The following is a 15,000-nucleotide window of genomic DNA, read 5'->3' on the forward strand; positions in this document are numbered from 1 at the left end:
CAGCTAACCACAGCCAATCACAGATGTGCATGATTTTTGTGGGATGTACAAACATGTGGGTGTGTTGCTGTGTATGCATGTGGTTGTTAGTGAGGGAGGTCATGTTGTTATTGTCTTGCTGTTTCTTGTCTTCATAGCTTAGAAGATTTGTAGTAAATATAACTTTCCTGCAAGTCATGATTTATTTATACACCCTGTGTGTGTGTGTGTGTGTGTGTGTGTGTGTGTGTGTGTGTGTGTGTGTGTGTGTGTTTTAGATGGTGTTCCTGGGCTACATGATATGCGGTGGTGTTTTTGGATATGTGGCAGATAAATATGGCCGTCGGAAAGTGAGGAAAGATTCCTCTGAACCTCTTCACAACTTCACCTCTTAATCTAGAATGATATCAGTTACATAAAAAAACATCTGACAGTATATTTTGTGCCTATTCAATTGTTATATTTGGGCCATGTGCGTGTGTGCATGTTTGTGTGTGTGTGTGTGTGTGTGTGTGTATGTGTGTGTGTGTGTGTGTCTGTGTGTGTGTGTGTGTGTGTGTGTGTGTGTGTGCGCGCCTGCAGATGGTGTTCGGAGGCTTCGTATGGGCTTCATATTTCTCTCTGCTCACATCATTTGCGCCAACCTACGGCTGGTTCATCTTCCTGTACAGTATGGTAGGCTGTGGAGTAGCAGCCACATCACAAGGGTACAAGCACACACACACACGCCCCCCCCCCCCCCCCCACACACACACACACATCTCTAAAGCACAGACAGGATCATTTCTCTAATCTTCCTGTTACAGGTTTGTGCTGAAGACTGAGTTCATGCCTGCCAAATACAGATCATCTCTCCTACCCCTCTCCACAGTGAGTGAGCACACAGCCGACGTAGTCATGGTGTCAGTCAGTAGTGAAACTACACACTTGTGTTGATCCTTTGTTCTTTGTGGCCTGTATCTGGTGCTAGATCTTCTGGATGTTGGGGTCCATGATCATCATCATTCTGGGTATAACCGTGGTGCCCACACTGGGTTGGCGTTGGATAATTCGGCTGTCCATCATCCCAAGCCTCCTAATCATTGGACTATTCCAGGTGAACCTCCATTGACAGGTTCTGGATCAGTATTATTATTAAATTATATTTCCATGATTATAGTCTGCCTCTCTGTCTCTCACTCACTCTCTCTCTCAGTTTATCCCTGAGTCAGCCAGGTTCCAGGTTTCAGTGGGTAACATCAGAGGAGCTGTTGCCACCTTGAGGCGGATTGCTAGGATGAATAAAACCAGTTTACCAGATGGGGACCTTCGGGAGCCAGTAGTCGTATGCTGGGCACTTCTCATACACACACACACACACACACCTCTCTGTCCAGTGGTTTCTACCTGGCTGTGTTGTATGTTTTCAGACAGAGATGGGGAATGCTCTTACTATAATCAATCCCACACTCCGGAGAACCTCTCTGCTTCTGTGGTTCTCATGGTAATGTCTCACACACCTTCTGCTTCTCCTGTGCGTGTGTGTATTAGTGCAAGAAAGATTGTAATGTATATGTAATTTTTCCTTTGTACAGATATGGAAACACCTCTGCATACCCAAATTCTTAACATTAACCACTGGAAAAATGCTAAACTGACCTCAGATCAGTTCAGCTTGTACAACCCCATCACGTTCTTGTCGTTGGCTGTCTCCAGGTTTGTAGTCTCCTTCTCCTACTATGGCTCAGACCTGAGCAGTTCAGAGCTGCTGGAGAAGGACCTGCTGTGTGTGACCAACCCTGACCCAGAGCACAGTATCAATCCCAACGATGAGGAGGAGCTATGTTACTGCAACCCCTTAACCATGGATGACTACAAGACCCTCCTCATCAGCTCCCTAGGAGAGGTGGCACGTGAGTGCACTTTGCCCTTTGACCCTAGGAAAGCATTGGCTAAGGTCTTACCTTTGCAATTCATGCATAGAAATTAACAGAGTGTGGTGCCTCCCAATTGCATACAGTAATTACTAAAACAGGTTTTTGGGTATGTTGTATGTAGTATAGTACTATTAAGATCAGTCTATATCTTAATAGTATTAATACTGGTGTTTAGTATGCAATTGTGATGCAGTTGAACTAGAGTTCAGGCAGCATGTGACATTTCCAGTTGTTAAGCATTTATACATTTATATACTGGGACTGAGGCAGCCAGACTGGTGGGAAGCAGGTTTGTCTCTGACTGGCTCTCTCTCTCTCTCTCTCTCTCTCTCTCTCTCTCTCTCTCTCTCTCTCTCTGTGTGCAGTCAGTCCCCTGAACATTCGCCTGTTGAACCTGTTGGGCCGTACACGCAGTATGATAATTCTACAGGTCCTGTCCGCCATCTTCTTCATGCTTGTTAACATCTGTTCGACCAAGTGAGTAGCCACTCCCCCCAATCCACTTCAACTTCAAAACTTTTAGTATTTGTACTTGCCTGTGCGCCTCCCTTCCGACCACAGTGATAACGTGACTCTGTGGTACCCTCTTGTGGTGTACTGCAACATTGTCCTCATTTCTCCCCCCCCCCCGTAGGATTGGCTTTACCGTGCTTCTTTTCCTGCTCCGCTCGCTCATCGCTGTGAACTCTAATGTGGTGTATATTTACACTGCAGAGGTAAGCGACAGCACGGTGACGTTTCACTTACGGTCAGGAGTGATGAGTACCGATTTCCTGGACTACTTCTCATTGTGTGTGAAGTTCTGCAAGTTACATGAATGGTAGAGTAATAATGTGCAAATATCCATCATACTGGCAGGTCTACCCTACCTCAGTGCGCGCCACTGGAATGGGTTTGTGCACTTCATTCAGTCGAATTGGGGACATAATTGCACCATTCATAGCCCAGGTACTGTTTATACAGTGTATTCTTATTAATTTGTGTGTGTGTGTGTGTGTGTTTGTGTGTGTGTGTGTGTGTGTGTGTGTGTGTGTGTGTGTGTGTGTGTGAGAGAGAGAGAGAGAGAGAGAGAGAGAGAGAGAGAGAGAGAGAGAGAATACACGTATGTGTGCACATGTACATATGTGTGTGTTTGTGTCCATGCACAGATTGTTGCTGACTGTGAGCATGTTCATCTGTGTGTGTGTGTGTGTGTGTGTGTGTGTGTGTGTGTGTGTGTATGTGTCCAGGTATTGCTGTCTAAGTCTGTGCTATTGACCTTGAGTCCATTTGCACTAGCTTATTGCCTGTGTGCTCTCGGGACTGTATTCTTACCCTTTGAGACCAGCGGAAGGGCAATGTTGGTAAATGCATATATTATTCCCCCATTGTGTGTGTGTGTGTGTGTGTGTATCTGTTGCTTTGTGTTCTTTCTTCTGTAATTGGCTTATTTAATGCATTAAATTTTTCCATCTTTTCTTTTGCAGGAAACGGAATAAGTCCTATCTGCAGAAAAACAGTTGCCACGCTCTTGTAATTTTATTAAACTTGAGCTCATTTAACAAAAAATTTCAAATTGTATTCATTCTTGAAATAAGCAAACACCGTGTGATTGAAGCAAATCACCAAAGATGAATTATATTAATCCTGAGTGGGATTGTGACTACGTAGCAAGCCAGTGCCATGAGGTGCTTGCGTCTTAAAAACGTATCCCATCCTCCATCATGGAAAGGCTCCTCTGTATGTCAAATACCGTCCACTAGGGGGAGATATTACCCTAGTTTTTTAATCCATTGGTCGCCAACTTGGGATCAGTCCCACAACCCTTGTATCTTAAGGGAAGATTCCCTTGATCTTTTTCTCTCTTTCCTCCTCTTCTCTTCTTCCTTTTTAATCTCATTAGAGTTTCTCCATGCAGGTCTAATGGTGGGATTGAAAAGGCTGCATCATCTTTTGTACAATGCCATTCACAACTGAGAGTCAATAGAACAAATCAGATTGATACTGTAGCTGGTGGTTTATGTTAATGGTTTACCACAATAGTCGAGGACTTCTCTATTACAGATAGATTCATTTTGTATGATGAATCAGTTATTAAAAATAGTAAGTTAATCTGCAAAATGTACTGTGTGCGTGTGTATCAGCATGTGCTTGCTGTGTAGGTCCAGAGTGAGTGAATTCGCTTGACCTTGCCAATAAGAGAGAAATAGGACAGCGTGTGTGTTTGTGTGTGTGTGTGTGTGTGAGAGAGAGAGAGAGAGAGAGAGAGAGAGAGAGAGAGAGAGAGAGACAGAGAGAGAGAGAGAGAGAGAGAGAGACAGAGAGAGAGAGAGAGAGACAGAGAGAGAGAGAGAGAGACAGAGAGAGAGAGAATGAGAGAGAGAGAGAGAATGAGAGAGAGAGAGAGAGAGAGAGAATGAGAGAGAGAGAGAGAGAGAGAGAGACAGAGAGAGAGACAGAGAGAGAGAGAGAGAGAGAGAGAGAGAGAGGGGAAGTGAGTGTGACAGAGGAGTTCTAGTTTCTGCACTGCAGCTCCCCTGCAGGGTGAACTGGAGTAAATGTGGCTGTAACAGCAGTGAGACACACCTGGCAATCTGCCAGAGAGAGATAGAATGAGATAGAGCGAGCGAGAGAGAGAGAGAGAGAGATGGGGAGGTAGCGTGTAAGCAGGGTGTGGATGGTGCAGGCACCCAGCACAGTAAGTGTTTTTTATCGTGTCATTTTGTACTTTGGCGTGTGTGATGCAGACGTGTGGACTGTCATGCGAGTATTTCAGAGTGACTGTGTGCTCGGTTATTGCTCATGTTTGGGCCCAGGCTGTCGTGAATGAGCTGCATTGTGTCTGATCACGGGACAGTGGAGCTCTTGTACACGTCGCCTGAGTGACATGATGACCGGCACATTTCCCCCCAGGACAGAACCAGTCTGGCACTGAGTCTGCATTGAAGGAGAGAAAAGGCTCAGATGAACTGTGTAGCCGTGGGTCTGTGCCTTTGTAAAAGTATATAATATGTTGGGATGAGTTTGTGCGTGTGTGTGTGGGGGGGGGGGGGGGGGGGGGGGTATTCCTGCACTCTCATTTGTGAGGTGTACTTGCAGCTAGAGATCAGCCCGTGCTTTGCAGAACTTCATCCAGTGTAATCTGCTCTTTGAATTCCCATCTGTCAGTCAGACTCAGGACCTGAGCAGCCTCGTCTCTATGAAACGTCAGAGAGGTCAAACAACTCCTTTAATGAATGTTCCCCTGAATGAATGCATGTGGCTAGCTGGCTCAGCAAGGTGCTCTATCCTGAGCCTGTTTAGGTCAGCGAGTCTGCACCTTTGACCCTGAAGATCTGAGCCTCCATCTGTTTGTCTGCGTGTACTTGTGTGTGTTTGTCTTCATGTAGTTGTCTGCTTGTCTGTGTGTGTGTGTGTGTGTGTGTGCGTGCGCGTGCGCTTGTCAGAGAGACAGGTTAACGTGTGTCCCGGAAGTGCAATGACTTTAACCCACCATTCTCGTTGTTCTGTACAACAGACTAGAAGAGTCCAACATCAATTAAGTACGTTAATAAGCGTAAGGGGAGGAAGGTGTCTGACACTGTTTAGTAGGAGGAGGTCGCTATAGCCACACTGCGGCTCTGCCTCCCCTGAGTATGTGTCCTGATTTAGTACCGGAGCCGGGCTCGAGCTAGCATGCGCTTAAGCGTGCAGTTTCTCAGTGCACGTGCGTGTTTCCATCGATTTTGAGAAATTCCACACTAATGCGGCACCGTGGTCGCAGGAGGTACACCAACGCACAGTCGAGATCATCACAGCAACGCTTTTAAGAGTTCTGTAGCCTGCTTCATTTGGCCCTTTTTTGGTAAACTGTTCTTATCAGCGCGCGTTGGCTGCTAATTTATAATTTTTTGTAACTAACGCGCGTGCGGTTAGGTAGTCGCTGTCCAACGCACGCGGTGCTGATGCTGATGTCAGCTGACTGTTCTGACGCACGAACGGCACACAATGTGCTGTTCAACGCATCATTTGTTCATTATTTATGTTAATTCCGTTGCAAGTCCGATAAACCTTATAAAAGAGAAAACATCTTGTACAGACCAAAGCCAAGATGGATGTGGACTGAACCCGTCACGCATAACTTTAGAACGCCTTTAGAACGATCGGCCAATCAGAGAAAAACCCCGTTAAACGCGCCTCTCAGTGCCGCACAGATGGAAAGTTGGTGCGCGGAATAGCCAACAACTTTCTCACCGCAGTGTTCATGCACTGCAGTTCATTTCAAACGCTGCGGTCAGCGCCTCCAGCGGGAAAAGCGGGCATGAGATTTTATCACGACATTTATGACTTTATCACGGCATCGCTGCCGTCAGCGGTGCGTGTGGGAGGTATGTGGCCGCGCCCCACTACTGCACGGCACAGCGCGTCTATATCTGGCGAATCTTATGGCATCATGAAGCATATAAAGATTGTGGATTTAGTATCACGGAGGCCGGAGTTGTTTCAGCCCACGTGCTCCATTAATAAAAGTGACAATAAGCTCCCTTTAGGTCTGAATGTGGCAAAAGGTTAGGGTCCGTCTATGCGCGTGTTGGCGTGTTGCTATATTAAAATTTGAGTTCTGGGTTGAAATGTCCTAAAACACCTCATGTTTTAGGCTGTTATGTGTCCTGATAACTTTACACTTTGTGCATACACCCCCTTGATATTTGCCAGAGCCTGTTTGTTTAAGTGATGTGGGTATTAATTGGGGTCTAGTACATTTTTCCTCACTCTCAGGTGTTTATTGGTCAGTGATGAGATTCACCCTCTCACTCTCCAGCCTTGAGATCACCCTGCCTCTCACATATGGCAAAAAAGTAAACTAATTAAATTTTTGAATGTACATCTCTCTCTCTCTCTCTCTCTCTCTCTCTCTCTCTCTCTCTCTCTCTCTCTCTCTCTCTCTCTCACACACACACACACACACACACACACACACACACACACACACACACACACACACACACACACGTTCACAACCAGAATAAACAGAATCTTTGTGCGTAGTCTCAGCTGACTGAAGATTTGGCCAAAATCTCTGGTGTGTCTCTTTGCTTCCCTGTGTCTGTGGTTATGCTGCACTTGTAGTGAATGTGGTGGAACTGTACACCACTAACAGTGTAACCATAGAAATGGACTCTTCCACATGTATCAGGTTGGCATAGAAAGGGGTTTTATTTAATCTGTCTGTCTGTCTGTCTTACTTCATCCTACCCTCCTCTCTCTCTCTCTCTCTCTCTCTCTCTCTCTCTCTCTCTCTCTCTCTCTCAGGTGCAGTGTGAGGGTGGTGGGGTGAGATGGGCGACAGGCGGGCGGCAGTGCTGGCGGGCCAGAACCGGCCCTACGCTCTTTTTGACAGCTTCGTGCAGGCGTGCACATGCAGGGAGACCCTGCAGGCCTTCCAGCAGCTGTGCGGGGAGCTGAAGCTGCAGGCCCAGGGCGGCCTGCTTTTCTACCACACTCTGAGGAGCAGACTCCACTACTGGAGAGCCAAAGCTCTGTGGGCCAAGCTGGACAAACGAGCCAGCCAGAAAGAGTACCAGAGGGGCCAGATCTGTGCCAACAACACAGTAATCCACCACACACATACACACACACACACACACACACACACACCAGCAGAAAGGTGTGTGTAAACGACCACACACACATACGCTCGCATGAGCGCACCAGCAAAAAGGGCCATATTTGTGTTAACACATGGTAATCGAACACACACACATACACCCGACCGTTCAAGCACCAGCAAAATCCTACAGTACACATTAGTTGTAGCTCAGTGGTTCAGGTACTTGGCTTGTAATCAGAAGGTTGCTGCTTCAAGCCCCACCACTGCCAAGTTGCCACTGTTGGGCCCCTGAGCAAGGCCCTTAACCCTCAATTGCCCAAGCTGTACTCAGTCATTAATTGTAAGTCACTTTGGATAAAAGCGTCAGCTAAATGTCGTAAATGTATCTGCGTACCGATGAAGGAGTGTGTGTTCTGTGTTTGTAAGTGTCTGATTATAGGGGCGGGGCCGTGTGGTCTGCGTACGGCTGTTGAGCTGAGCTTTCTGGGCGCGAGGGTGGTGCTGGTAGAGAAGAGAGACGCTTTCTCCCGCAATAACGTCCTCCATCTCTGGCCCTTCACCATCCATGACCTGCGCAGCCTCGGTGCTAAGAAGTTTTATGGAAAATTCTGCGCTGGAGCCATAGATCACATTAGTGAGTAAAGCATCTTGGGGTGTGTGTGTGTGTGTGTGTGTGTGTGTGTGTGTGTGTGTGTGTGAATGTTTATAATCATTATTGAAGCTCAATGTATGGGTTTTCCCAAACTTATTCTGCATTTGTGTGCGTGTGTTTGTGCTTGTGTGGATAGGTATTCGTCAGCTGCAGCTGATTCTGCTGAAGGTGGCTCTGCTCCTGGGTGTGGAGGTCCATGTGAATGTGGAGTTCAGAAACCTGCAGGAGCCTTTAGAGGATCGAGACGAGCAGTGTAAGACCACACCCTCTGTCTCAGACCATGCCCCCTTCATCCATTCTGACAGTAATAATGAAGATGGGCTTCGGCACTCGTTGACAGGCTTTTGCAACTCTCTTCAGGTATTGGCTGGAGGGCTGAGGTCTATCCTACAACTCACCCAATCAGTGAACTGCAATTTGATGTGGTTATTGGAGCAGATGGCAGGAGGAACACCTTACCAGGTCAGTCACAGGTCCTCACCTGCTAGAGGCAGAAGATTCAGAGACGAAACCCCTCTTACAGCAATGGAGTGATGTTACGGAGAGTAATTAAGGCTCTTGAGCGCAAGTCTGTTGTATTTAACCTGTTGGACATTCCAGCCCTTTACAGGACTAAACACCAGGAAGTGACAAATACATTATTTGTTTAATTCATTGAAAGCCAGATTTACTACTTCAGGTCTTTAATATGTTGAAGGCTCGAGGGTCCAGAACCATTTAACTTGGTCCATATTGTAAACACAGGGTCACTGGAAGGTTTTGATCTTGGAGCAGATATGTGATATTACATGCAGCCAGAGCTGCCTGGCAGTAGATATGACTCAGGGCTTAAATGCACTGCCAGGTTTCGCAAGACGTTTCACGTTGGTATAGTGTGGAGTGACGGCATGGCCGGTGACTGCATGACACAACCCGTCACATGCATCCGCGTTTCCCAACCTTAACCCTGTCTGGCAGAAACTTCCCCATTTCCCGCTTTGTGTTGAATTCAGCTCGTACTGCTCTTTGTCTAGTGTAGCCATGAAGCCTCATGTTCCGTGTGGCTTTGCAGACTTCTGACATACATCACTCTTCTGTCGCATGAAAAGAGTTATTCTCTCTCTCTCTTCCTGTCTCGCTGTTCATCCACTAGGCTTTCACAGGAAGGAGTTTCGGGGGAAGCTGGCCATTGCCATCACGGCAAACTTCATCAACCGTAACACCACAGCCGAGGCCAAGGTTCAGGAGATCAGCGGAGTGGCCTTCATCTTCAACCAGAAGTTCTTCCAGGAGCTGCGCCAGGCCACAGGTACGGAGCAGATGCCACCTTTAACAAGAGGTGGAGCAGATGCCACCTTTTAACTAGAGCTTCAGCTCTAAATCTGCTGAATTCTGTGCTTATTACTTCATTATAAACCTCACACTAAAGGCATCAGGGTGCTGTGCTGTCCTTGTAACCTGTAATGGTTACGTAAGATGCTTTTCTGAAGATATTGCATGTATTTAACATGAATATCATACAATAGGTCTGCTGTCCTGTGCGATTATTATTATTATTTTTTAATAATGGCTGTTAGTTCTGAGCAGTAGCGTGTGTCTCACTCAGGTATAGACCTGGAGAACATTGTCTATTACAAAGATGACACCCATTACTTCGTCATGACGGCCAAAAAACAGAGCCTGCTGGAGAAAGGAGTCATCTTAAGTGTGAGTTCTCATCTGAGAGCGTGAGTGTGTGAGTTTGTGTGTGTGAGTGCATATTTGGGTGTGTATCTACAACTCTGCCGTTCATTTTCCTGCAGGACTACACAGACACAGAGATGCTGCTCTCACGCAGCAACGTGGACCAGAATGCATTGCTGGCTTATGCCCAGGAAGCGGCGGCCTTCTCCACCAATCACCAGCTCCCCAACCTGGACTTCGCTATCAACCACTACGGGCAGCCGGACGTCGCTATGTTCGACTTCACCTGCATGTACGCGTCGGAGAACGCGGCACTTGTGCGGCAGCGCAGGGGGCGCCCCCTACTGGCCGCCCTGGTCGGGGACAGTCTACTGGAGGTGAGAGGACCCAGCATCTTTCTGCTGTAAGCTGTCTTCATCATGCTTGCTGGCACCATATGTTTTATTTACTGTGCACACTGAAGTACAGCTATAATAAATGAGCTAGTGGCTAAACCCTCCCTGTCTACACTAAGTGTAAAGTCTATATGATCTAAATAAGCCGTCATATTTTTGCCATCCACATTGTCTTATTTGCTATTATGAAATGCCTTAAAGCAGATTATTTGGAACTTCTGTGGACCTAAGAACAATAGCACCATCTAAAGGTCTTAAGAAAAATTCAGATTGGCCAAAATGGGCTGTTTTGATCTGACAAGTGTTTTTATGTATTACACACTGAAATGCCCCTTGATTAGATATTCATAACACAGCCATTGTAATACATAGCTACTGTAACGCATATCCATTGTAACACGTAATGCATAGCCACAGTAACGCATAGCCACAGTAACGCATAGCCACTGTAACACATAGCCACTGTAACACGTAACACATAGCCACTGTAACATGTAACACATAGCCACTGTAACACGTAACACATAGCCACTGTAACACACAGTGCCTTCATAACACACAGCTGCTGTTTATAATCATTGTTTGTTTATTTATACATATAATGTAACACTGGGGAACGACTGCAAACTATTTGCTAGCTAGCTTCCATTAGTTAAGGAAAAGCCTTCATGTGTATATTTATATTTATTGTCTGTGTGTGTGTTTTTTTTGTAGTTGATGATGTTAAAAAACGTGGTGAAATATCTGCCCCAATTTCATGACAAATAAGAAAAATGAAATAATATATTCTTTAAAAACACATTGAACTTGATGTGAATATGTCACTATGGCAAAAAATGGCATCTGTGGTTTTTTTGGTTATTTTTTTTTTCTAGAAAAAAACGTGCTTCAAGTCAATAGGCCTTTATTGGAACTGTATATGTGCTCTTTTCCATAGCCCTTCTGGCCAATGGGGACCGGTATCGCCCGGGGTTTCCTTGCTGCCATGGATACGGCGTGGATGGTGCGGAACTGGGGATTAGGCTCCACCCCTTTAGAGGTGCTGGCTGAGAGGTTGGAGCTGGCCGTCAGTCTGTTGGAATCCTTTATTACTCGTATGTCTGGGAAGCTCTATTATGAATGATTGACTCGTTTTCCCTTTTCCCTCCCAGAGAGAGCGTGTACCGGCTGCTTCCGCAGACCACACCGGAGAACGTCAGTAAGAACTACAACCAGTACACCCTGGACCCTACAACACGCTACCCCAACATCAACACACAGCTCATCTCTCCACCTCAGGTGATTTACACGCTCTCTCTCATGCATGCAGACATACTGTAGTTTTACTGTTCTGATGATGATGGTGGTGATGATGAAGATGGTGGTGATGGCATTGTTTTGTGCAGGTGTGCCACCTTATCGATACAGATGAAGGGCCACTTTTGGGCCTGAGCCACTTTTGGGCCTCTTCATTATCAAGATTTACACAGCAAGGTTTGTATGACACACGCATACACGCACACAACTGTTACCCATACTACCCACACACACATTCCTTTTTTACTCTATTTAGTAATGGTGTCTGTGCGTCTGTGTGTGTGTGTGTGTCTGTGCGTCTGTGTGTGTGTGTGTGTGTGTGTGTGTGTGTGTGTGTGTGTGTGTGTGTGTGTACGCAGATTCCACAGCTCATTCAAATAAGCTGTTGAGCTGGTGCCAGGAGCAGACACGGGGTTACCCAGGTGTGTGTGTAACTGACCTCACCACATCCTGGAGGAGCGGACTAGCCCTGTGCGCACTTATACACAGATACAGACCTGACCTCATGTGAGTGCATGAAGGTTCACAAGTGTGTGTGTGTTCGTGCATGTTGGTCTTTTTGTATATGTATTAATCCATAAATGTTTCTGTTTCTAGTATTTTGAAATTACTACACTAAATGGAGATATTTAGGATGTTGGTGAATGTTTTGAACGGACCTCCTGCAGTGACTTCGACTCCCTGGAGGAGGGTGAAGCTGAGCTGATTGGGCAGTTGGCCTTGGATGCAGCCGAGCGGGAGTTTGGAATCTCCCCCATCATGACAGGCCAGGAGATGAGCGTGCTGAAGGAGACCGACTCGCTCTGCATGGTCATGTACCTTAGCCAGCTCCATGACCTCCTCGAAGAAACAGCGCCATCCAGTGGTGAGGAGAACAAGGCTGTTGGTCTGCTGCAGTACATCAGCAAAAACGGGGAAATGCATGCTATTCATATTTCTGGCTGTCAGTCACACCCAAGGAAATCTGACCCTGGATCAGTGTGCAGAATCTGTGATGCGGATGCCCCTGTTTTTGTCGCTGTTCAGAGAGTCGGAGCCCAGACGAAAGGCCTGTTCTGTTTGCTGGCACCAAGTCTCCGGTGTGTTTGCTCAACAGACTGGGACAGAGTCTGTCCCGCAAACGCAACCCCAAGGTAATGTATCCACAAGCACGCTCGCGCACACACACACACACACACACACACGCGCGCACACACACACACACACACACACACACACACACACACCACAAACCCAGCACTGCTCTTTAGCAAAGAATGATGTAACTGTGTGCACATGTGTCTGTCAGGATGAGAGCGAGAAAAAGGCTGATGGATCTGGGAAGAGGAGGAGGACGAGTAAGACAAGCCAGACGGAGGACGTGAGTTCCTTGTCTCGTCCTCGGAGTGCCCTTCTTGAGCATACACTCTCCCTCATGAGCCGTAACCAGAACCTTCTTCAGTTATCAGTTATGTTCCATGACCACAGGACGAGGTTCTGCCAGATGCTGATGGTGACGACACCCCAGTCAGCACACCCGGGTCGGAGTCAAGCATCGCAACGGTTGTCTGTGTTAACCAAAGCAAAGTCCGATCGATGGCGAACCAGCTATTGGCCAAGTTTGAAGAAAATGCTCCTTCTGCATCTGTGTCTGCCATACAGAGACAGGTGTGTGTGTGTGTGTGTGTGTGTGTGTGTGTGTGTGTGTGTGTATCAGCATTCTGCAGGTCAGTGTGTTCATTTGTGTTCATTTGGACTTTGCTGCATTTGTATAACTGTCTGGTGTTATCTGTTTGTGTGCTCCCTGGTGGTGTTTTGGCATTTGCTGTCCTGATTCGCCACCATCGCTTGTTACGTCTTGAGCTGCTGCACTGCTGAATGCTACTGGATGTGGTCATTAAGAAAGTTTCCCCAAGACTTTTTTTTTTTTTTTTTTTCCCGAGGGATATGTGGTTAAACAGTTCTGGCAGTTGTAGAATGCTTTGTGCTGTGGGACTATGAATGCTGTCATTATGGCCCCTGGTGTGGAAAGGTGTGGAGCTCTGTTATACTACTGGCTCTGCAGTCACAGGAACGTTACATAGAGAAGGACTGTGAGCCAACTAATCTACTGGGCAGCTTGAGCGACAAAAACAAATGAACCTAACGGTCTTTTAGGATTTAGTGTCTGTCAGGTTTAAAGTGGCCACTAAGCTTTTCCATTCACCTGACTTTTTAAGGTCAGTACACTCAAAATTTAATAAAAGGATGCATTTCATTAATTAGTTTTAATTACTAAATGAATGGTATGGATAAATAATAAAATATAGTCAAATTGTACTATTTTATATATTTTATGTATGCAAAGACCAAAATACCAAATTATACAATGCAAAGACCAAAAAATATTTAGTTTATCATATTGAACAATTAACATAATGATTAATCTTTTAAGTGTAATAGCAGCATCCCCTCCAGTACAGCGTTCAGGATAATATGTCCTTAAACCCTGCACACACAGAGCTCCGCTCTGCTCTCCCTCTTCCTCCGATTGGTCTGCCCTGCCTGTGCCAGAGAGGCTCCGTGCCAAATCGCCTGCTCCCACCCCCAAACCTCCAGCTGCGCCCACGCTTCCGGCGTCTGCTCCAGCATGGAGGCAGCTACATGCCAAACCCTCGTCAGGGCTCAGAGACTCCGTGTGTGCTGCTCTAGCTCCAAGCGAAAGTTACGCTGCACTGTCCCAGTTTAAGCCCAGGAAGTAATCCTGCAGCGTGCATAAACCCAAACCTACACCGCGTCAGTCAGCGTGGAGCGGTTCATGCTCTGGTAACAGACAACATCAGAGGACTTGGTCTTCTCGCATTCATGTCATTCTTATTCATTGGATTAATACACGGTGCAGAAGACCTCTCAGATAGACACTGCATCTGTAATGTATAGGAATATAGTATTGACAAAAGCAGTCATTACTGGCTGTGAGTGGGACCTGCAAGGCCCTGAGCGGGGATTACTCACTCAGCGTCCTCCTGCTGGGTGCTTGGAGGATGGCGGCTCTCTGTATCGTGGTGTGGGTGTGAGATTTCGATGTGCTCTGGCTGGAAAAAGCACACACAGCAGCAGGAGTTGATGAGTTTTAGCTACAGGGACGCAGACATGAACGGATAGAGATGAAAAACACATCCCCTATGCTGTGAAGCAGGATGGGTAGTGTAGTTCAGGCCCTTGTACATGAACGATCCTTAATGTCCACTCCCAAAGAAGACTTATGATAAATAGTTCCACTGGGGTTTTGTTCTTAAGCTCGGTGCTTAGAATCCAGAAATGTGTTGGTGTGTATTTTTGTGGGTAAAAGCTCTGGTATGAGTGTAGTGTTTAACACGAGATTGGTATAAATGTTGGATGTAAATGACAGATCAATGACAGATCAATCAATGTAGGGTGCAGCTCACGGAATGTTGCATCTGGGGTGTGTGTGAGTGTGTGTGTGTGTGTGTGTGTGTGTGTGTGTGTGTGTGTGTGTGTGTGTGTCAGAGAGAGCCTAGGGAGACTCACTGTGCTATGAATCTCTCTATT

General features: G+C 46.6%; 2 protein-coding genes across 16 annotated transcripts in view; both read left to right on the top strand.

Moving 5' to 3' along the window:
* LOC113569383 (putative transporter SVOPL) overlaps positions 1–3,446 on the top strand; it is a 16,300-nt gene extending 12,854 nt beyond the window's left edge. For 5 of the 6 annotated variants that reach the window (XM_035528634.1, XM_035528631.1, XM_035528630.1 and 2 more), the window contains 12 exons: positions 258–329; positions 562–686; positions 786–849; positions 950–1,075; positions 1,175–1,303; positions 1,389–1,462; positions 1,675–1,871; positions 2,261–2,372; positions 2,530–2,611; positions 2,754–2,843; positions 3,125–3,238; positions 3,362–3,446. In XM_035528634.1, coding sequence (XP_035384527.1) covers positions 258–329; positions 562–686; positions 786–849; positions 950–1,075; positions 1,175–1,303; positions 1,389–1,462; positions 1,675–1,871; positions 2,261–2,372; positions 2,530–2,611; positions 2,754–2,843; positions 3,125–3,238; positions 3,362–3,373 — 1,197 coding nt within the window. In that variant the 3' untranslated portion in view covers positions 3,374–3,446. The remainder of the gene's footprint in view (positions 1–257; positions 330–561; positions 687–785; positions 850–949; positions 1,076–1,174; positions 1,304–1,388; positions 1,463–1,674; positions 1,872–2,260; positions 2,373–2,529; positions 2,612–2,753; positions 2,844–3,124; positions 3,239–3,361) is intronic. The other variant, XM_035528633.1, reaches the window with a different exon arrangement.
* Positions 3,447–4,417: 971 nt separating this feature from the next.
* mical3b (microtubule associated monooxygenase, calponin and LIM domain containing 3b) overlaps positions 4,418–15,000 on the top strand; it is a 20,936-nt gene continuing 10,353 nt past the window's right edge. For 8 of the 10 annotated variants that reach the window (XM_035528287.1, XM_035528290.1, XM_035528289.1 and 5 more), the window contains exons 1-16: positions 4,418–4,572; positions 7,167–7,465; positions 7,891–8,098; positions 8,253–8,369; positions 8,477–8,578; positions 9,249–9,404; positions 9,702–9,802; positions 9,898–10,155; positions 11,111–11,226; positions 11,325–11,451; positions 11,559–11,646; positions 11,829–11,976; positions 12,138–12,334; positions 12,496–12,602; positions 12,758–12,829; positions 12,937–13,116. In XM_035528287.1, coding sequence (XP_035384180.1) covers positions 7,193–7,465; positions 7,891–8,098; positions 8,253–8,369; positions 8,477–8,578; positions 9,249–9,404; positions 9,702–9,802; positions 9,898–10,155; positions 11,111–11,226; positions 11,325–11,451; positions 11,559–11,646; positions 11,829–11,976; positions 12,138–12,334; positions 12,496–12,602; positions 12,758–12,829; positions 12,937–13,116 — 2,250 coding nt within the window. In that variant the 5' untranslated portion in view covers positions 4,418–4,572; positions 7,167–7,192. Of the gene's footprint in view, positions 4,573–7,166; positions 7,466–7,890; positions 8,099–8,252; positions 8,370–8,476; positions 8,579–9,248; positions 9,405–9,701; positions 9,803–9,897; positions 10,182–11,110; positions 11,227–11,324; positions 11,452–11,558; positions 11,647–11,828; positions 11,977–12,137; positions 12,335–12,495; positions 12,603–12,757; positions 12,830–12,936; positions 13,117–15,000 lie in introns of those variants that run through there. The other 2 variants (XM_035528295.1, XM_035528294.1) reach the window with 2 other exon arrangements.

The sequence above is a fragment of the Electrophorus electricus genome, chromosome 7, assembly GCF_013358815.1.
Source record: "Electrophorus electricus isolate fEleEle1 chromosome 7, fEleEle1.pri, whole genome shotgun sequence".
Classification (NCBI taxonomy): domain Eukaryota; kingdom Metazoa; phylum Chordata; class Actinopteri; order Gymnotiformes; family Gymnotidae; genus Electrophorus; species Electrophorus electricus.